General features: G+C 37.8%; 1 protein-coding gene across 1 annotated transcript in view; it reads right to left on the bottom strand.

The window, feature by feature from the left end:
* Positions 1-17,238: 17,238 nt before the first annotated feature.
* Positions 17,239-25,609, bottom strand: part of MS3_00010608 (uncharacterized protein) — a gene marked incomplete at both ends in the record, with an annotated part of 28,083 nt that continues 19,712 nt past the window's right edge. The window contains 6 exons of the mRNA XM_051218994.1: positions 17,239-17,315; positions 17,962-18,217; positions 19,690-19,799; positions 20,522-20,551; positions 22,298-22,321; positions 24,881-25,000. Of these exons, the coding sequence (XP_051069295.1) occupies positions 17,239-17,315; positions 17,962-18,217; positions 19,690-19,799; positions 20,522-20,551; positions 22,298-22,321; positions 24,881-25,000 (617 nt within the window). The remainder of the gene's footprint in view (positions 17,316-17,961; positions 18,218-19,689; positions 19,800-20,521; positions 20,552-22,297; positions 22,322-24,880; positions 25,001-25,609) is intronic.

Genomic DNA, 25,609 nt, shown 5'->3' on the forward strand with positions numbered 1-25,609 from the left:
GTTGCCGTAGTGTCGGTCTCCGTAATCTCGGTCTCCGTCGTCACTTCGTTCGTGCCAGTAGTGGTCTCAGCTACAATGGACGAAATCCAACACCAATAATTAATCAATCAATCAATCATCCATCAATCAATCAATCAATCAATCAATCAATCATCAATCAATCATCACATCAGTCCTTCAATCAATCAGTCGATCATTCAAAAATCAACAAATCAACAAATCAATCAATCCATCGATCAATCTGTCAAATAGATTAAACCTTCAACAATCCAAACATTCGTCCAACCACTCCTACAAACACTCGTACAAACACTCGCACAACCACTCATCAAAACATTCATCCAATCAGTCTCCCATGCATTCTCTCCATCAACAATTCAATCCACTTGTCCAACTACTAAGTCAACACAACACACATTATCATTCACACACACACACACACAACACAAACACTATCTCACACTCTCCTTCCCAAAACACACTCACTCACTCACTCACTCACGCACTCACTGACTCAATCAGTCAATCAATCAACCAATCAATAAATCAGACAATCCCACACTAACTCACCCACACACACACACATACACGAACACAAATTAGTTCACATCCATCCAATCGAGTGCACTACATGCAATCCACCAAATCACCAGTAGTATCAGTTCTGTGCACAACTAACTCAAACACATCTCACACAAACAACACTGCGTACATTGCATACACACAATCAACTAACACACTCACCTGTTGTACTCTCCGTCAACATAACCTCAGTTGCCGTAGTGTCGGTCTCCGTAATCTCGGTCTCCGTCGTCACTTCGTTCGTGCCAGTAGTGGTCTCAGCTACAATGGACGAAATCCAACACCAATAATTAATACTCAATCAATCAATCAATCAATCAATCAATCAATCAATCAATCAATCAATCAATCATCAATCAAGTCACATCTTCAATCAATCAGTCGATCATTCAAAAAATCAACAAATCAACAAATCAATCAATCCATCGATCAATCTGTCAAATAGATTAAACCTTCAACAATCCAAACATTCGTCCAACCACTCCTACAAACACTCGTACAAACACTCGCACAACCACTCATCAAAACATTCATCCAATCAGTCTCCCATGCATTCTCTCCATCAACAATTCAATCCACTTGTCCAACTACTAAGTCAACACAACACACATTATCATTCACAGACACACACACACACACACACTCAAACACTATCTCACACTCTCCTTCCCAAACACACTCACTCACTCACTCACGCACTCACTGACTCAATCAGTCAATCAATCAACCAATCAATAAATCAGACAATCCCACACTAACTCACACACACACACACACGAACACAAATTAGTTCACATCCATCCAATCGAGTGCACTACATGCAATCCACCAAATCACCAGTAGTATCAGTTCTGTGCACAACTAACTCAAACACATCTCACACAAACAACACTGCGTACATTGCATACACACAATCAACTAACACACTCACCTGTTGTACTCTCCGTCAACATAACCTCAGTTGCCGTAGTGTCGGTCTCCGTAATCTCGGTCTCCGTCGTCACTTCGTTCGTGCCAGTAGTGGTCTCAGCTACAATGGACGAAATCCAACACCAATAATTAATCAATCAATCAATCAATCAATCAATCAATCAATCAAATCTATCAATCAATCATCACATCAGTCCTTCAATCAATCAGTCGATCATTCAAAAATCAACAAATCAACAAATCAATCAATCCATCGATCAATCTGTCAAATAGATTAAACCTTCAACAATCCAAACATTCGTCCAACCACTCCTACAAACACTCGTACAAACACTCGCACAACCACTCATCAAAACATTCATCCAATCAGTCTCCCATGCATTCTCTCCATCAACAATTCAATCCACTTGTCCAACTACTAAGTCAACACAACACACATTATCATTCACAGACACACACACACACACTCAAACACTATCTCACACTCTCCTTCCCAAACACACTCACTCACTCACTCACTCAATCACGCACTCACTGACTCAATCAGTCAATCAATCAACCAATCAATAAATCAGACAATCCACACTAACTCACCACACACACACACATACACACGAACACAAATTAGTTCACATCCATCCAATCGAGTGCACTACATGCAATCCACCAAATCACCAGTAGTATCAGTTCTGTGCACAACTAACTCAAACACATCTCACACAAACAACACTGCGTACATTGCATACACACAATCAACTAACACACTCACCTGTTGTACTCTCCGTCAACATAACCTCAGTTGCCGTAGTGTCGGTCTCCGTAATCTCGGTCTCCGTCGTCACTTCGTTCGTGCCAGTAGTGGTCTCAGCTACAATGGACGAAATCCAACACCAATAATTAATCAATCAATCAATCAATCAATCATCAATCAATCAATCATCAATCAATCATCACATCAGTCCTTCAATCAATCAGTCGATCATTCAAAAATCAACAAATCAACAAATCAATCAATCCATCGATCAATCTGTCAAATAGATTAAACCTTCAACAATCCAAACATTCGTCCAACCACTCCTACAAACACTCGTACAAACACTCGCACAACCACTCATCAAAACATTCATCCAATCAGTCTCCCATGCATTCTCTCCATCAACAATTCAATCCACTTGTCCAACTACTAAGTCAACACAACACACATTATCATTCACACACACACACACACACACTCAAACACTATCTCACACTCTCCTTCCCAAACACACTCACTCACTCACTCACTCACGCACTCACTGACTCAATCAGTCAATCAATCAACCAATCAATAAATCAGACAATCCACACTAACTCACCACACACACACACACACACGAACACAAATTAGTTCACATCCATCCAATCGAGTGCACTACATGCAATCCACCAAATCACCAGTAGTATCAGTTCTGTGCACAACTAACTCAAACACATCTCACACAAACAACACTGCGTACATTGCATACACACAATCAACTAACACACTCACCTGTTGTACTCTCCGTCAACATAACCTCAGTTGCCGTAGTGTCGGTCTCCGTAATCTCGGTCTCCGTCGTCACTTCGTTCGTGCCAGTAGTGGTCTCAGCTACAATGGACGAAATCCAACACCAATAATTAATCAATCAATCAATCAATCAATCAATCAATCAATCAATCAATCAATCAATCATCACATCAGTCCTTCAATCAATCAGTCGATCATTCAAAAAAATCAACAAATCAACAAATCAATCAATCCATCGATCAATCTGTCAAATAGATTAAACCTTCAACAATCCAAACATTCGTCCAACCACTCCTACAAACACTCGTACAAACACTCGCACAACCACTCATCAAAACATTCATCCAATCAGTCTCCCATGCATTCTCTCCATCAACAATTCAATCCACTTGTCCAACTACTAAGTCAACACAACACACATTATCATTCACAGACACACACACACACACACACTCAAACACTATCTCACACTCTCCTTCCCAAACACACTCACTCACTCACTCACTCACGCACTCACTGACTCAATCAGTCAATCAATCAACCAATCAATAAATCAGACAATCCACACTAACTCACACACACACACACACACACACGAACACAAATTAGTTCACATCCATCCAATCGAGTGCACTACATGCAATCCACCAAATCACCAGTAGTATCAGTTCTGTGCACAACTAACTCAAACACATCTCACACAAACAACACTGCGTACATTGCATACACACAATCAACTAACACACTCACCTGTTGTACTCTCCGTCAACATAACCTCAGTTGCCGTAGTGTCGGTCTCCGTAATCTCGGTCTCCGTCGTCACTTCGTTCGTGCCAGTAGTGGTCTCAGCTACAATGGACGAAATCCAACACCAATAATTAATCAATCAATCAATCAATCATCAATCAATCAATCAATCAATCATCAATCCATCAATCAATCATCATCAGTCCTTCAATCAATCAGTCGATCATTCAAAAATCAACAAATCAACAAATCAATCAATCCATCGATCAATCTGTCAAATAGATTAAACCTTCAACAATCCAAACATTCGTCCAACCACTCCTACAAACACTCGTACAAACACTCGCACAACCACTCATCAAAACATTCATCCAATCAGTCTCCCATGCATTCTCTCCATCAACAATTCAATCCACTTGTCCAACTACTAAGTCAACACAACACACATTATCATTCACACACACACACACACACACTCAAACACTATCTCACACTCTCCTTCCCAAACACACTCACTCACTCACTCACTCACGCACTCACTGACTCAATCAGTCAATCAATCAACCAATCAATAAATCAGACAATCCCACACTAACTCACCCACACACACACACACACACGAACACAAATTAGTTCACATCCATCCAATCGAGTGCACTACATGCAATCCACCAAATCACCAGTAGTATCAGTTCTGTGCACAACTAACTCAAACACATCTCACACAAACAACACTGCGTACATTGCATACACACAATCAACTAACACACTCACCTGTTGTACTCTCCGTCAACATAACCTCAGTTGCCGTAGTGTCGGTCTCCGTAATCTCGGTCTCCGTCGTCACTTCGTTCGTGCCAGTAGTGGTCTCAGCTACAATGGACGAAATCCAACACCAATAATTAAATCAATCAATCAATCAATCAATCAATCAATCAATCAATCAATCAATCATCACATCAGTCCTTCAATCAATCAGTCGATCATTCAAAAATCAACAAATCAACAAATCAATCAATCCATCGATCAATCTGTCAAATAGATTAAACCTTCAACAATCCAAACATTCGTCCAACCACTCCTACAAACACTCGTACAAACACTCGCACAACCACTCATCAAAACATTCATCCAATCAGTCTCCCATGCATTCTCTCCATCAACAATTCAATCCACTTGTCCAACTACTAAGTCAACACAACACACATTATCATTCACAGACACACACACACAACACTCAAACACTATCTCACACTCTCCTTCCCAAACACACTCACTCACTCACTCACTCAATCACGCACTCACTGACTCAATCAGTCAATCAATCAACCAATCAATAAATCAGACAATCCCACACTAACTCACCACACACACACACACACACGAACACAAATTAGTTCACATCCATCCAATCGAGTGCACTACATGCAATCCACCAAATCACCAGTAGTATCAGTTCTGTGCACAACTAACTCAAACACATCTCACACAAACAACACTGCGTACATTGCATACACACAATCAACTAACACACTCACCTGTTGTACTCTCCGTCAACATAACCTCAGTTGCCGTAGTGTCGGTCTCCGTAATCTCGGTCTCCGTCGTCACTTCGTTCGTGCCAGTAGTGGTCTCAGCTACAATGGACGAAATCCAACACCAATAATTAATCAATCAATCAATCAATCAATCAATCAATCATCAATCATCATCAATCAATCATCACATCAGTCCTTCAATCAATCAGTCGATCATTCAAAAATCAACAAATCAACAAATCAATCAATCCATCGATCAATCTGTCAAATAGATTAAACCTTCAACAATCCAAACATTCGTCCAACCACTCCTACAAACACTCGTACAAACACTCGCACAACCACTCATCAAAACATTCATCCAATCAGTCTCCCATGCATTCTCTCCATCAACAATTCAATCCACTTGTCCAACTACTAAGTCAACACAACACACATTATCATTCACAGACACACACACACACACACACTCAAACACTATCTCACACTCTCCTTCCCAAACACACCACTCACTCACTCACTCAATCACGCACTCACTGACTCAATCAGTCAATCAATCAACCAATCAATAAATCAGACAATCCCACACTAACTCACACACACACACACACACACGAACACAAATTAGTTCACATCCATCCAATCGAGTGCACTACATGCAATCCACCAAATCACCAGTAGTATCAGTTCTGTGCACAACTAACTCAAACACATCTCACACAAACAACACTGCGTACATTGCATACACACAATCAACTAACACACTCACCTGTTGTACTCTCCGTCAACATAACCTCAGTTGCCGTAGTGTCGGTCTCCGTAATCTCGGTCTCCGTCGTCACTTCGTTCGTGCCAGTAGTGGTCTCAGCTACAATGGACGAAATCCAACACCAATAATTAATCAATCAATCAATCAATCAATCAATCAATCAATCAATCAATCAATCAATCAATCACATCAGTCCTTCAATCAATCAGTCGATCATTCAAAAATCAACAAATCAACAAATCAATCAATCCATCGATCAATCTGTCAAATAGATTAAACCTTCAACAATCCAAACATTCGTCCAACCACTCCTACAAACACTCGTACAAACACTCGCACAACCACTCATCAAAACATTCATCCAATCAGTCTCCCATGCATTCTCTCCATCAACAATTCAATCCACTTGTCCAACTACTAAGTCAACACAACACACATTATCATTCACAGACACACACACACACACTCAAACACTATCTCACACTCTCCTTCCCAAACACACTCACTCACTCACTCATCACGCACTCACTGACTCAATCAGTCAATCAATCAACCAATCAATAAATCAGACAATCCACACTAACTCACCACACACACACACACACACGAACACAAATTAGTTCACATCCATCCAATCGAGTGCACTACATGCAATCCACCAAATCACCAGTAGTATCAGTTCTGTGCACAACTAACTCAAACACATCTCACACAAACAACACTGCGTACATTGCATACACACAATCAACTAACACACTCACCTGTTGTACTCTCCGTCAACATAACCTCAGTTGCCGTAGTGTCGGTCTCCGTAATCTCGGTCTCCGTCGTCACTTCGTTCGTGCCAGTAGTGGTCTCAGCTACAATGGACGAAATCCAACACCAATAATTAATCAAATCAATCAATCAATCAATCAATCAATCAATCAATCATCAATCAATCATCACATCAGTCCTTCAATCAATCAGTCGATCATTCAAAAAATCAACAAATCAACAAATCAATCAATCCATCGATCAATCTGTCAAATAGATTAAACCTTCAACAATCCAAACATTCGTCCAACCACTCCTACAAACACTCGTACAAACACTCGCACAACCACTCATCAAAACATTCATCCAATCAGTCTCCCATGCATTCTCTCCATCAACAATTCAATCCACTTGTCCAACTACTAAGTCAACACAACACACATTATCATTCACACACACACACACACACACACTCAAACACTATCTCACACTCTCCTTCCCAACACACACTCACTCACTCACTCACTCACGCACTCACTGACTCAATCAGTCAATCAATCAACCAATCAATAAATCAGACAATCCACACTAACTCACCCACACACACACATACACACGAACACAAATTAGTTCACATCCATCCAATCGAGTGCACTACATGCAATCCACCAAATCACCAGTAGTATCAGTTCTGTGCACAACTAACTCAAACACATCTCACACAAACAACACTGCGTACATTGCATACACACAATCAACTAACACACTCACCTGTTGTACTCTCCGTCAACATAACCTCAGTTGCCGTAGTGTCGGTCTCCGTAATCTCGGTCTCCGTCGTCACTTCGTTCGTGCCAGTAGTGGTCTCAGCTACAATGGACGAAATCCAACACCAATAATTAATCAATCAATCAATCAATCAATCAATCAATCAATCAATCATCACATCAGTCCTTCAATCAATCAGTCGATCATTCAAAAAATCAACAAATCAACAAATCAATCAATCCATCGATCAATCTGTCAAATAGATTAAACCTTCAACAATCCAAACATTCGTCCAACCACTCCTACAAACACTCGTACAAACACTCGCACAACCACTCATCAAAACATTCATCCAATCAGTCTCCCATGCATTCTCTCCATCAACAATTCAATCCACTTGTCCAACTACTAAGTCAACACAACACACATTATCATTCACACACACACACACACACACACTCAAACACTATCTCACACTCTCCTTCCCAAACACACTCACTCACTCACTCACCACTCAATCACGCACTCACTGACTCAATCAGTCAATCAATCAACCAATCAATAAATCAGACAATCCCACACTAACTCACCACACACACACACACACACGAACACAAATTAGTTCACATCCATCCAATCGAGTGCACTACATGCAATCCACCAAATCACCAGTAGTATCAGTTCTGTGCACAACTAACTCAAACACATCTCACACAAACAACACTGCGTACATTGCATACACACAATCAACTAACACACTCACCTGTTGTACTCTCCGTCAACATAACCTCAGTTGCCGTAGTGTCGGTCTCCGTAATCTCGGTCTCCGTCGTCACTTCGTTCGTGCCAGTAGTGGTCTCAGCTACAATGGACGAAATCCAACACCAATAATTAATCAATCAATCAATCAATCACATCATCAATCAATCCATCAATCATACATCAGTCCTTCAATCAATCAGTCGATCATTCAAAAAATCAACAAATCAACAAATCAATCAATCCATCGATCAATCTGTCAAATAGATTAAACCTTCAACAATCCAAACATTCGTCCAACCACTCCTACAAACACTCGTACAAACACTCGCACAACCACTCATCAAAACATTCATCCAATCAGTCTCCCATGCATTCTCTCCATCAACAATTCAATCCACTTGTCCAACTACTAAGTCAACACAACACACATTATCATTCACACACACACACACACACACTCAAACACTATCTCACACTCTCCTTCCCAAACACACTCACTCACTCACTCACTCACTCACGCACTCACTGACTCAATCAGTCAATCAATCAACCAATCAATAAATCAGACAATCCCACACTAACTCACCACACACACACACACACACGAACACAAATTAGTTCACATCCATCCAATCGAGTGCACTACATGCAATCCACCAAATCACCAGTAGTATCAGTTCTGTGCACAACTAACTCAAACACATCTCACACAAACAACACTGCGTACATTGCATACACACAATCAACTAACACACTCACCTGTTGTACTCTCCGTCAACATAACCTCAGTTGCCGTAGTGTCGGTCTCCGTAATCTCGGTCTCCGTCGTCACTTCGTTCGTGCCAGTAGTGGTCTCAGCTACAATGGACGAAATCCAACACCAATAATTAATCAATCAATCAATCAATCAATCAATCAATTAATCAATCAATCAATCAATCATCACATCAGTCCTTCAATCAATCAGTCGATCATTCAAACAAATCAACAAATCAACAAATCAATCAATCAATCCATCGATCAATCTGTCAAATAGATTAAACCTTCAACAATCCAAACATTCGTCCAACCACTCCTACAAACACTCGTACAAACACTCGCACAACCACTCATCAAAACATTCATCCAATCAGTCTCCCATGCATTCTCTCCATCAACAATTCAATCCACTTGTCCAACTACTAAGTCAACACAACACACATTATCATTCACAGACACACACACACTCAAACACTCAAACACTATCTCACACTCTCCTTCCCAAACACACTCACTCACCACTCACTCAATCACGCACTCACTGACTCAATCAGTCAATCAATCAACCAATCAATAAATAAGACAATCCGACATTAACTCACTCACACACACACACACGAACACAAATTAGTTCACATCCATCCAATCGAGTGCACTACATGCAATCCACCAAATCACCAGTAGTATCAGTTCTGTGCACAACTAACTCAAACACATCTCACACAAACAACACTGCGTACATTGCATACACACAATCAACTAACACACTCACCTGTTGTACTCTCCGTCAACATAACCTCAGTTGCCGTAGTGTCGGTCTCCGTAATCTCGGTCTCCGTCGTCACTTCGTTCGTGCCAGTAGTGGTCTCAGCTACAATGGACGAAATCCAACACCAATAATTAATCAATCAATCAATCAATCATCCATCAATCAATCAATCAATCATCACATCAGTCCTTCAATCAATCAGTCGATCATTCAAAAATCAACAAATCAACAAATCAATCAATCCATCGATCAATCTGTCAAATAGATTAAACCTTCAACAATCCAAACATTCGTCCAACCACTCCTACAAACACTCGTACAAACACTCGCACAACCACTCATCAAAACATTCATCCAATCAGTCTCCCATGCATTCTCTCCATCAACAATTCAATCCACTTGTCCAACTACTAAGTCAACACAACACACATTATCATTCACAGACACACACACACACACACTCAAACACTATCTCACACTCTCCTTCCCAAACACACTCACTCACTCACTCACTCACGCACTCACTGACTCAATCAGTCAATCAATCAACCAATCAATAAATCAGACAATCCCACACTAACTCACCACACACACACACACACACGAACACAAATTAGTTCACATCCATCCAATCGAGTGCACTACATGCAATCCACCAAATCACCAGTAGTATCAGTTCTGTGCACAACTAACTCAAACACATCTCACACAAACAACACTGCGTACATTGCATACACACAATCAACTAACACACTCACCTGTTGTACTCTCCGTCAACATAACCTCAGTTGCCGTAGTGTCGGTCTCCGTAATCTCGGTCTCCGTCGTCACTTCGTTCGTGCCAGTAGTGGTCTCAGCTACAATGGACGAAATCCAACACCAATAATTAATCAATCAATCAATCAATCAAATCAATCAATCAATCAATCCATCAATCAATCATCACATCAGTCCTTCAATCAATCAGTCGATCATTCAAAAATCAACAAATCAACAAATCAATCAATCCATCGATCAATCTGTCAAATAGATTAAACCTTCAACAATCCAAACATTCGTCCAACCACTCCTACAAACACTCGTACAAACACTCGCACAACCACTCATCAAAACATTCATCCAATCAGTCTCCCATGCATTCTCTCCATCAACAATTCAATCCACTTGTCCAACTACTAAGTCAACACAACACACATTATCATTCACAGACACACACACACACACTCAAACACTATCTCACACTCTCCTTCCCACACACACACTCACTCACTCACTCAATCACGCACTCACTGACTCAATCAGTCAATCAATCAACCAATCAATAAATCAGACAATCCCACACTAACTCACACACACACACACACACACGAACACAAATTAGTTCACATCCATCCAATCGAGTGCACTACATGCAATCCACCAAATCACCAGTAGTATCAGTTCTGTGCACAACTAACTCAAACACATCTCACACAAACAACACTGCGTACATTGCATACACACAATCAACTAACACACTCACCTGTTGTACTCTCCGTCAACATAACCTCAGTTGCCGTAGTGTCGGTCTCCGTAATCTCGGTCTCCGTCGTCACTTCGTTCGTGCCAGTAGTGGTCTCAGCTACAATGGACGAAATCCAACACCAATAATTAATCAATAATCAATCAATCATCAATCAATCAATCAATCAATCATCACATCAGTCCTTCAATCAATCAGTCGATCATTCAAAAATCAACAAATCAACAAATCAATCAATCCATCGATCAATCTGTCAAATAGATTAAACCTTCAACAATCCAAACATTCGTCCAACCACTCCTACAAACACTCGTACAAACACTCGCACAACCACTCATCAAAACATTCATCCAATCAGTCTCCCATGCATTCTCTCCATCAAACAATTCAATCCACTTGTCCAATTAGTTAATCAACACAACACATATTATCATTCACAGACACACACACACACACACTCAAACACTATCTCACACTCTCCTTCCCAAACACACTCACTCACTCACTCAATCACGCACTCACTGACTCAATCAGTCAATCAATCAACCAATCAATAAATCAGACAATCCCACACTAACTCACCACACACACACATACACACGAACACAAATTAGTTCACATCCATCCAATCGAGTGCACTACATGCAATCCACCAAATCACCAGTAGTATCAGTTCTGTGCACAACTAACTCAAACACATCTCACACAAACAACACTGCGTACATTGCATACACACAATCAACTAACACACTCACCTGTTGTACTCTCCGTCAACATAACCTCAGTTGCCGTAGTGTCGGTCTCTGTAATCTCGGTCTCCGTCGTCACTTCGTTCGTGCCAGTAGTGGTCTCAGCTACAATGGACGAAATCCAACACCAATAATTAATCAATCAATCAATCAATCAATCAATCAATCAATCAATCAATCAATCAATCAATCATCACATCAGTCCTTCAATCAATCAGTCGATCATTCAAAAATCAACAAATCAACAAATCAATCAATCCATCGATCAATCTGTCAAATAGATTAAACCTTCAACAATCCAAACATTCGTCCAACCACTCCTACAAACACTCGTACAAACACTCGCACAACCACTCATCAAAACATTCATCCAATCAGTCTCCCATGCATTCTCTCCATCAACAATTCAATCCACTTGTCCAATTACTTAATCAACACAACACACATTATCATTCACAGACACACACACACACACTCAAACACTATCTCACACTCTCCTAACCAAACACACTCACTCACTCACTCAATCACGCACTCACTGACTCAATCAGTCAATCAATCAACCAATCAATAAATCAGACAATCCCACACTAACTCACACACACACACATACACACGAACACAAATTAGTTCACATCCATCCAATCGAGTGCACTACATGCAATCCACCAAATCACCAGTAGTATCAGTTCTGTGCACAACTAACTCAAACACATCTCACACAAACAACACTGCGTACATTGCATACACACAATCAACTAACACACTCACCTGTTGTACTCTCCGTCAACATAACCTCAGTTGCCGTAGTGTCGGTCTCTGTAATCTCGGTCTCCGTCGTCACTTCGTTCGTGCCAGTAGTGGTCTCAGCTACAATGGACGAAATCCAACACCAATAATTAATCAATCAATCAATCAATCAAATATCCATCAATCAATCAATCAATCATCACATCAGTCCTTCAATCAATCAGTCGATCATTCAAAAATCAACAAATCAACAAATCAATCAATCCATCGATCAATCTGTCAAATAGATTAAACCTTCAACAATCCAAACATTCGTCCAACCACTCCTACAAACACTCGTACAAACACTCGCACAACCACTCATCAAAACATTCATCCAATCAGTCTCCCATGCATTCTCTCCATCAAAACAATTCAATCCACTTGTCCAATTACTTAATCAACACAACACACATTATCATTCACAGACACACACACACACACACTCAAACACTATCTCACACTCTCCTAACCAAACACACTCACTCACTCACTCACTCACGCACTCACTGACTCAATCAGTCAATCAATCAACCAATCAATAAATCAGACAATCCACACTAACTCACACACACACACACACACACGAACACAAATTAGTTCACATCCATCCAATCGAGTGCACTACATGCAATCCACCAAATCACCAGTAGTATCAGTTCTGTGCACAACTAACTCAAACACATCTCACACAAACAACACTGCGTACATTGCATACACACAATCAACTAACACACTCACCTGTTGTACTCTCCGTCAACATAACCTCAGTTGCCGTAGTGTCGGTCTCCGTAATCTCGGTCTCCGTCGTCACTTCGTTCGTGCCAGTAGTGGTCTCAGCTACAATGGACGAAATCCAACACCAATAATTAATCAATCAATCAATCAATCACAAATATCCATCAATCAATCAATCAATCATCACATCAGTCCTTCAATCAATCAGTCGATCATTCAAAAATCAACAAATCAACAAATCAATCAATCCATCGATCAATCTGTCAAATAGATTAAACCTTCAACAATCCAAACATTCGTCCAACCACTCCTACAAACACTCGTACAAACACTCGCACAACCACTCATCAAAACATTCATCCAATCAGTCTCCCATGCATTCTCTCCATCAACAATTCAATCCACTTGTCCAACTACTAAGTCAACACAACACACATTATCATTCACAGACACACACACACACACTCAAACACTATCTCACACTCTCCTTCCCAAACACACTCACTCACTCATCACTCAATCACGCACTCACTGACTCAATCAGTCAATCAATCAACCAATCAATAAATCAGACAATCCACACTAACTCCCACACACACACACACACACGAACACAAATTAGTTCACATCCATCCAATCGAGTGCACTACATGCAATCCACCAAATCACCAGTAGTATCAGTTCTGTGCACAACTAACTCAAACACATCTCACACAAACAACACTGCGTACATTGCATACACACAATCAACTAACACACTCACCTGTTGTACTCTCCGTCAACATAACCTCAGTTGCCGTAGTGTCGGTCTCCGTAATCTCGGTCTCCGTCGTCACTTCGTTCGTGCCAGTAGTGGTCTCAGCTACAATGGACGAAATCCAACACCAATAATTAATCAATCAATCAATCAATCAATCAATCAATCAATCAATCAATCAATCATCACATCAGTCCTTCAATCAATCAGTCGATCATTCAAAAATCAACAAATCAACAAATCAATCAATCCATCGATCAATCTGTCAAATAGATTAAACCTTCAACAATCCAAACATTCGTCCAACCACTCCTACAAACACTCGTACAAACACTCGCACAACCACTCATCAAAACATTCATCCAATCAGTCTCCCATGCATTCTCTCCATCAACAATTCAATCCACTTGTCCAACTACTAAGTCAACACAACACACATTATCATTCACAGACACACACACACACTCAAACACTATCTCACACTCTCCTTCCCAAACACACTCACTCACTCACTCAATCACGCACTCACTGACTCAATCAGTCAATCAATCAACCAATCAATAAATCAGACAATCCACACTAACTCACTCACACACACACACACACACGAACACAAATTAGTTCACATCCATCCAATCGAGTGCACTACATGCAATCCACCAAATCACCAGTAGTATCAGTTCTGTGCACAACTAACTCAAACACATCTCACACAAACAACACTGCGTACATTGCATACACACAATCAACTAACACACTCACCTGTTGTACTCTCCGTCAACATAACCTCAGTTGCCGTAGTGTCGGTCTCCGTAATCTCGGTCTCCGTCGTCACTTCGTTCGTGCCAGTAGTGGTCTCAGCTACAATGGACGAAATCCAACACCAATAATTAATCAATCAATCAATCAATCAATCAATCAATCAATCAATCAATCACATCAATCAATCAATCAATCATCACATCAGTCCTTCAATCAATCAGTCGATCATTCAAAAATCAACAAATCAACAAATCAATCAATCCATCGATCAATCTGTCAAATAGATTAAACCTTCAACAATCCAAACATTCGTCCAACCACTCCTACAAACACTCGTACAAACACTCGCACAACCACTCATCAAAACATTCATCCAATCAGTCTCCCATGCATTCTCTCCATCAACAATTCAATCCACTTGTCCAACTACTAAGTCAACACAACACACATTATCATTCACAGACACACACACACACACTCAAACACTATCTCACACTCTCCTAACCAAACACACTCACTCACTCACTCAATCACGCACTCACTGACTCAATCAGTCAATCAATCAACCAATCAATAAATCAGACAATCCCACACTAACTCACCACACACACACACACACACGAACACAAATTAGTTCACATCCATCCAATCGAGTGCACTACATGCAATCCACCAAATCACCAGTAGTATCAGTTCTGTGCACAACTAACTCAAACACATCTCACACAAACAACACTGCGTACATTGCATACACACAATCAACTAACACACTCACCTGTTGTACTCTCCGTCAACATAACCTCAGTTGCCGTAGTGTCGGTCTCCGTAATCTCGGTCTCCGTCGTCACTTCGTTCGTGCCAGTAGTGGTCTCACCTACAATGGACGAAATCCAACACCAATAATCAATTAATCAATCAATCAATCCATCCATCAATCAATCATTACGTCAATCAATCCATGAATTACTCGATCTTTTAATCAGTCCTCCCTACGTTCATACATTAATTCTTTGTGACCACATTTTCACGAATACTTACTTTGTTGTGTTTTGTGATTTGTTTATTTTTATCTTTTTTATTTTGCTCTAGTTTCGCTCTTTTTCTTGTTTTAATTTTTCTCTGATTTGTCAGTTCGTTTCTTTCATGTTTCTATTTTCTTCTTTCTATGTTTTCCCAAATTTTTGTGTCTTTGAATTCAGTACAATTTTATTCACCTTCAGAATTGTTAATGTTTTCAAAATAGTTCAGCGATTTATCGAACTTCATTTTCTCTCGATGTTTCTATCTACAGTTTCTTCCTTACATGTAAATCACACGGTCACATTTTCATTTTCAATTGATGTTTCGTCAATTCAGTGATTGTTCTACTATTTACCATTTGTTTTTATTCTTTGGTTGTTGATCCTCACTATTTCTGATTTTACATTTGAAGCAATCTCCTTGTACTTTCGACATAAAAGCAGATAATGAGGAACGCGAACTTGATTATGGATGAATTTCCATTACTGCCCGAAATGTCGTTTATCTACTTGAAGTAATTTAGCGTTTGTTAATTTCTTCCACGTGAAGCATAACTCGCTGCTTTCACTATGTGTTTTCATACATACACATCAACTTAATTCGTTCTTAATATAACTATTCGATTTATCAATCGTTCTTATCTACTTTTTAAATGTACTGCCTTACATTCCGACACCCTGATTACTCGTGACATCTTTAATTTTATGTCATATGGGGACCTTACACATACTTCAAACATTTTTGCGTTGTCGCGAATACTGATATATAATATTTTGGATTTTTCCAACTAATTTACTGTCACTCCATATTCTTTTATCTGAGGAAGATTATCTCAATAATACTTCAGTCAAAATTACTGGTCGAAGAATCAACTCACAAAAGTGAATATTCAGAGTATTTTACTCGTACAATTTGCAATCTTAAGACATAAGTTCTCGCGTATATTATCGACTCAGTGAAAAAATTGCAAACCACTTACTTACCCGTAGTCTTGTTATCTTCGGTATTCTGAGATTCAGTGATCACCTCAGTGGTTGCCACATGGATTACAGCTGAAAATACAATGAGAAACGTGTATCTATTCACGTCACAAAAAGCTGAGTATACATGACAATTAATCCTGATTATGATTAGCTGCTAGCCATAGCAGGCGACTAGGTATTTGACAGTAAATGAAGTCGAGACACTTTCGCTGCAGATGGTTTGCAAGTGATAGAGTTGTTTTTCAAACTTGTGAACAATTCCATTTCCTCGTTGATCGAACACTGAACATTCCATTTCGTCGTGTGTTGTGATCTCACCAACTGTAAGACTCTTTAAAATGTAAACGGAATTCTATATCAAACAGCATATATGGAAAGGTCCTATACAAGTGACTGAGGATAAGACAGATTTCTATTGTCTCTCTAGAACAACAAATTTGAAATAGGATCAAACAGTTTCATGAACTAAAATTAAGAGCATCTAATAGATGATCACATCATACATGCATGCTAATTGTTATGCAGGTGATATTTAACGTGAGAAATAATCAGTTGAATCCTACAACGTTCGCTTCCGGTGTCGGATTCCCTATCATCAACTTCCAAGATGCATTGAGAACGTGGCGCTCAACTCGCAGGATAAACTGGTTTATTCAACCGACGTTAAACACAAAATTCAATTTCAATATAGCTCGAAAATATCACATGCACTCACTTTCTACTGTCAAGCCACTTGATGTATCGAAGTACACTTGCTCCGACCCATTGGCAACCATTTCTGCTATGTATGCCACAACAGCATTTCGAACAGTGTCTTTTGTCACTTCAGTCGATGAGAAATTCCCACTTGTGTTACTATGGTCGATGACTAATACTGCATTTCCAACAACTGATCCACGCGAGAAGCCAACAACTGTGCAATTAACATTGATTATTCCCTCAATATTAGTTGAATATATGCTGTCCAAAAGCTTGAAGATTTTGTGAGAAGAAAATCGTGCGTGTTATAACGGGATGAATATTGTAAAAGTTGGAAATTTGGAAAATGGTTTTTGAATTGTTATCATGAATATTGTTATTGCTATCAACTATGTTTTTCTTATATAATTACTAAGCAACTGGATTACTGTGTCTATATAATACGTTAACCACAAGCTTTTGGTTAACCCGTTAACCACTGATAGACAACTCTCCACTCCCAGATTTTTGCCAGTCTACTATTTACGGCTTGCATTATTCACAAACACTTTCGGCTTGTCTATGTATGCTTGTGATTTTTCACTCAGTGGTGCGATGTGGTCCAGCACGACTGTATATGATTCCACGTATGCCTGAAGTATAAGAATGATAGAGGCCGTCTGTTGACTTCTCTCTTTGACTCAAGTTTGAAGGCAAAGAAGGACTTACGAGTAGCGGAAAAATAGGAGCTTGGCTTGCATCGCCACAAGGTGGACGGTGAGGGTCATGCCTGTGGTTGGTCATTGCTTGGACACTGGGTCATGGAGGAAATAGTAAACACGGAATGGAAAAGAAATTAGAGTTAGAATTCCGATTGGTAACCTTAGCACATGATATCAATCAGCATCTCAAGCCACAGAAATGTGAGCGGTGGCTTTTCAATGGAATAGTCAGTAATGAATGAATAAATGAGTTAGTCGCAGTTGATAGTTAATGCGACATCACAATGTATAACATCAGGCAGATGGTGCTATACTGCCACTTAGCTCAGTGAGGCTACCCCATGGTGCCATTCATGTTAGGTTAGATGAAATTAGCTCATCGGCATAAATCATTGTTGTATGAATGTCGAACAAGTAGTTTGGTGGAGTTTTATAGCACCGAAGTTTTACATTCACGTGGAAGGAGAACAAATTGGTTTTCCAAACTCGTGGATTAGCAAATATATTTATCGACTGGGTAACCTCAGTTGTCACTACTTACAATATCAAAACGACTGATCCATTACAGGATCGTGCCCGTGCATGTTGACCACTTCTGGTAATTATGCTATGCATAATCAAACGAAACAAACACATTCGCCTTTATTTGATTGCAACAACATAGTGATTGGAGACCATAGAGTGTTTTGAGACTGCATCAGTTTGTGTAGAGTAAAACGAGATATGATCTACATGGTAAATGGTGAAGAACGGACACCATTAACCACGACGAGTTAAATTCATAATTGCATAAAACAATGATCATGGAATCTACCCAAACAACATCTTGAATTTCTACAGGTACTATTCGTCACAGTTAGAGAAAACAGTTAAATAGTACTCTGTCTTCTATAAATAGCTATTAAATAGCTACATATATTTCCAAAAACCGTCTTCAAATGTCAAACTTCAACCCTTTATCAAAAGACACAGGTTGTCTATACATTTAATCAGTTCTCCTCATTTTTATGTAAATTCAATTGAGAACTCGGTAACAAACTTACCAAATTACAAATTTCAGCTGAATAATTTCGATATAAATCGGAACTAGGATCCAATAAACTGTCATTCCACTCCAAAGACTTGTTCGATCTAGTCAGCATTGATGAGACTGCTACAAAAGAAATTAAATAGTTTCCAACAAGTCAAAGTTCGTTGATTTAAATCCGACTTCTCAGTGAAAGGAGAATATTGAGTTGACTTACTGTTGCACAACAAAACAAAACTGAACGACCTCTCTTCAACTCCACACCACAAATCCAAGTGTATTCGATTATGATCTATCAAAGTGATGGACACTATGAAGTAAATGGTTGTTTGATTTCCCACATCCATGCACACTGAATGCGATATGCTCTTGGTTTGTTATGAAAATAAAGAATTCTACACCAAGTAGTAATGTCTACCCACACACATTGGTTAATAAGTGTAACAATATTGTGAGTGAAGTGACGCTCAGCAAACAAATGTAACGTGACTTCCACAGTTACAGTAAATTTCAGTACTTGTTAGCTTTTATACGAATACAATTAAATTGTTCCACTTGGAAAGATTATGAATCATTCCGGTTTAACATAGATAGTGGCCAACGCGACCAGACGACTCTGAGAAACTCAACAATAAATACTGATTGACAAATAATTTCAATATATGAGCGTACTATATGTGACATCTCTTCGCTACACTGAATTTCCAAGAGGAACAATTCACCCAACCGTTTATGTAATGCAATGTAACCACATATTGATGAATGAAATGGAAAGCAGAATCAAAACAATCAATCAGGAAAATAAATTGGTGTGACAAAACAAACTGCTATATCATATTTTGACTTACCGATTACTACTGTTTTCGTGAGGTTGCCTTCTATAAAACATTTAAGTAGATAACGAAGAAAATTTTCATTAAAAGAACACATGGAGTTTGGTTACATGCAATGCAGATAGACAAGCAGAAACACAAACACAAAACATTGGAGAGAGGAACTTGAATTTAGATAAGCACACAAATGATGAAAACGTGAATTCAGGAGTAAACAATTTGGAGTGAATAGAAGGTCAAATCACTGAATGCCTCAATCAGGTCACTTCACATAATCTACTGCTCACATCAGGTCTGTTTCTAATGATTTCCAATTTTCTAATCGCTTCTGTAGATTCGCCTTTGCATTCAACATATTTCTGTATACGACCTAAATTAAACATATTTCACCAGCCAGTTTGTCATCACATTAATGTGTCTCTTCATTATTAAATGATGGTGTAATAAACTAGATTAGATCACCTTGTCAGTCAATCATCATCAACCAAAACCTTGCAGCAAATGTGTCGTGGCACAATTTGCGATATGATATTGGTACAATCAGATATATTGAAAGAATTCGATTCCCGACATCAATAAAATTAAACAAATAATTATGTTAATGGTAACACCTGAAGCAAACCACATAAAATTTTCAAAACTATTGCGTAATGGAGAATCACTTGCTGGTAGACAAACCTAAATTTGTATTACCTGTTTTTGATTACTCTCAGTGAGTTCATCTGATGACTGAAACTCAATGAAACTTAGACTAAGAGTGTATTGAACTTAGGTATGAAATATATTATGCTACTCTATGACCTAATGTCCATTGAACAATTAATCGATTATAAGTTTTCATCCACCTTAATTTTAAAAGTATTTTATTGTTTTATGGTTTAACATTTTACCATACTCCTCTTTTAATAACGAAGTTTAAATTAGATGAATAAGTAGAAAGTATACACAATTTCTATAAAAGTACGTTAAAAGTATTATGAAAGCTACGAAGAGCGTCATTTATACTCCATATATATTTCTCCCTTCCACAGACCATATTTTAACATCTCATGATGTCTGACTGCCATTTCTTCATCATTAGTTTCTCAGTAAAACTTTTTTCTGGCCTGAATGAATAAATCTTCACTTATAGTAAACATATGGTGAATGTTTCACTTAATTTGATAGAGTAAAACGTGCGATCTCACGCGATAGAATTGAGGTTGGCTCCAACATTTGAGTAATTATTCTGAGGAACTTTTCCTTTAATTGCCTGATTATTACTAAAATATAATAACTAATCATTAATATAAATTTTCAGTTGCTGACTTCATACTGAATATGGAGGTTCTGAGGTATGAGGAGAAAAAGTGTTTCACAAAGTACTTGACGAACTGCAGACTTAATAACTCCAGAAAGTTTCTTGCGCGATAGAAGCTGCTTTTGGCATAAATTACTCCATTTATACATCAACAATAAGAAGTACTATAATCAAGCATCTTTTGCAAACTTGTCATTTGCCGTTAAGATGACAAAGAAACAACAACCAGGTCAACTTAACACATGAAAATAATACTGATTTGATATTCACAAGTGCTGGTTTTTCGCTAAAAGAATGTAGGTTACCTTAATAAAGCAAAATGATATATTAGTTGCAAAATTTAGGCGCTATATTCAGTATGAGATTAATTAGTAAACTCAAAAAAATTATCGAGAATAGTAGAAATGATCAAAGTGAAGTAAAAAGATATTCTGTGAAAATATAAAGGAGATTTAGACTAAGAACCAAACTAGCAAAAATATTAAACATACCTGAATCATATGGAGAAACATCGCCTGAAAAATAAACAAAATGAAATGATTAATAAAAGGTCTAGCAATGTTAATAGTAGGTATAAAAATTATACTAGAAACTCTCTAAGAATAAGATAGGAGAAGACAGAGCTCGAAAATGAGGAATCATCAACTGATGAGACATCAAAACAAAGCGGCGAGAAAATATCGGAGTCAGCAAATAAATACGTATGAGAAATCCCAAGAACGGAACTATGAACCACGTCAGTAGAATAAAAAATGTGCATTGTAGACGTGGACGTAAATACAAAAACAGATGGAATGACAAGTTACAGCATACTTGGAATATGTTGATCAGCGATGAAGATTATCTCCTTTGGTATTGTGGATCCAATGAACGGTGTAGTCAATGTGACTGCACTGGTAAAAGCAATGTTGGTCGTGCTGATATGTGTTGACATTGTGGGTGTAGATTTTCCAGTGCTGGTGGTAGCCACACTACTGGTTGTGTTGACGTCATTAACGATGATGCTGTTGGCCAGGTGACGAACTTAAGTGTGGAAATAGTGGATGTTGTGAAGATTGTTATCGTTGTGGTGGTATCAGTATCTATCTTGGTTTCGATAATCATTCTACTTGTTTTATTAAAGATTTTCGACTTTAAATTTCATCTCGCTTATTTCGTTTTTGCACTACTTCTTTCAGTGTTTTTCCTTCTCGATTGCTTCATCAATTCGTTTTTCACTGTTCCGTTTTGTTTTGTTTTCTTCCTTATTTTTCCGAACAGTTTTCTTATTCTCCCTCCGTTTTTGTTCTTCCTTTTTTTGAGGTTAAGGAACATTCTGTTAATGAGTTAATTTTAACGTTTTTGAATTTTGTAGATTTTTATTCTTTCATTTTTTTAAAATCGATATTTAATATGCTATTCATTGTGTCCAGTACTTCACTTTGAATGAATTTCATTACGTTTTAAAGTTTTTTTTGCTATTTCCCTCATTGTCTACATGTTTTTTGTTGTTATCTTCTTTATTTTAACTTCTCGCTTATTCTTTCTTTACTTTCTGATAAGTTTACGTCTGTGTTCTTAAGCGTATTTATTTTTTATTGTTATCATAGTTAATATTTTTAAATATATATTTGATGTTGGAATCATGAAACTGAAGCGGAAAATAGGAAGGCCAAATATCACATTACGTCGGGAAATAGAAACAGATATGAAAAGAATGAATAACAATTGAAAAGAGCTGGAAAGGATTGCATAGGACAAGTTTAGATAGGGAGTACTGATAGGCGGTCTATGCTCCTCTACGAGGGGTAACAGACGTGAGTAAGTAAGTAAGTTGTATTTGATGTTATTTCAGATCTGAATACGTTCAGACTAATTACTTTCTTTATGTTGTAATGATTTACTTCTCTATATAAATCTAGTCTTTTTCAACGAGTCATAGTTTAAACTTTGTTGGCACTTAGTTATCAATAATAACTCAATTAGTGCTATGATTTATGAAATTTTAGGGATTTGTTCTAATTATTTCATATGGTATTGTGCTTTAATTACATGAGTGTATTATTGCTCAGTCTATGTAAATTATTCTTTCATATTGGAAAGTTATTTTTGTTCTTAGATGAACTATGAATAAATATAATAACTATTTAGTACACCATCCAACAATATATATATATATATATATATATATATATATTTCAATAATGTAATTAGAGCACGAAGATTATCAGAACTATGTGATGTATTAGCGCAATACATTTCGAACAATCTGATCACACATATACTTGTTAAGAGCATTTATATATGAAAATAAAAGGTCAACTAGACTGGAAATGGGGTAAAAGGAGATAAGGATAATGATAAGAGTAATAATAATAATAATAATATGGACACAATTCGAAACCTTTCACACAGAACTTAGTTTTTCACCGGTTGAATGAGCCTTATAGTAACTTAGAATTTATTGATTTTCATGATAATAAGTGTTAGAAATAGTCATGAAATCACGAGAAACTCATGTTTGATAAGCTGATTATGCTTCATAGAAAGTTAATAATAGAACAAAAGTACAGGATATCTGTTTGATTTAGGTTTTCTTTTGGTAAAAATCGATTGTCTTTTAAAATATCCAGTTGCAGTGAAAAGTATTATTCAGAAGTATTATGTTTTATTTAAATTGTTATTGACAATAAACAAGAATAATAAGTTATCACAATTTATCCAAATGACATCGCAAAATTGAATTAAATGATTGACTATTGAATTCAGTAGTATAGAAGAAGTAATAGTAACATGTTGAAATTTATTGATTAGTTATTGTTGTGTAATTTAACGTATAAATTCTTTCATCATGCAATCTGCATTGCTTTTCTTCATCTAAGAGCCGAGTAATCTAGCCTTCAACAAAAAGGATTTGTATCCTAGAATTAGAATGACAACTTATTTGCATCCTTTGAGTTTGATATTTTTTATTTCAGAAGCCAGGTACTGATTTTTACTATGTAATGATCTCAATTTCATGAATCATCAAACCTTTAATCTGATAAACTGCTTACTATGAATAATTAATTTATTTTAAATGAACAATGACTAACCTGTACTTGTTGAATACACACTAACTGGGAAATCTGAAGACGAAGATGTTTCAGATGATATGACATCAGATATAACCTGATCGTCATACGGTATTGTTGATTCCATACTTATCGTTATCACTAAACAATGTAAACAATTACAGGACAATATAAGAAATAAATCAGATAAAGGTATACAAATGTTATATTTAACTGTTAGTTAATTTAAGACCACTGATTATGTACATATCCATATATCACTTACAAGAACACCCACATGAAAGCTATCATGATATCATGTCAAGTAGTAAGTAAATAAAAAACTTAAATAACATTCCTTAGTTGTTAAATTGAAGTATTCTTAACACCAAACGTTTATTTCACTTCTCTTTGACCGAACTCTGACTGAATGAGTTCGAACAGCCTAGTAGTTTAAATAACCATAATATGGTTATTCATTTGCTCTGAACAAGTGGCTTACATTAAGTCACGAAATGTAGGAATTACAACTTTTCTACTCATATGGATATAAAAAAAAATTTATTTATTATGTTTATTATTCCTGAGTTATGTTTTTCTCATTTGGAATTGTAAATTTTCAAAATACTTACTACAATTCCACGTGTCATTCACTCAGATGGATAAGCAGAGTTTGCGAAGTTTAAGTGATTATTATCTCAGTTGAAATAGTCTGGATGTACTCCTGACAGGTTATGCTCTAAGCGTGCTAAAATAACTCCCAGAGTCAAC

This window comes from Schistosoma haematobium, chromosome 3, assembly GCF_000699445.3.
Source record: "Schistosoma haematobium chromosome 3, whole genome shotgun sequence".
In the NCBI taxonomy this organism is placed as follows: domain Eukaryota; kingdom Metazoa; phylum Platyhelminthes; class Trematoda; order Strigeidida; family Schistosomatidae; genus Schistosoma; species Schistosoma haematobium.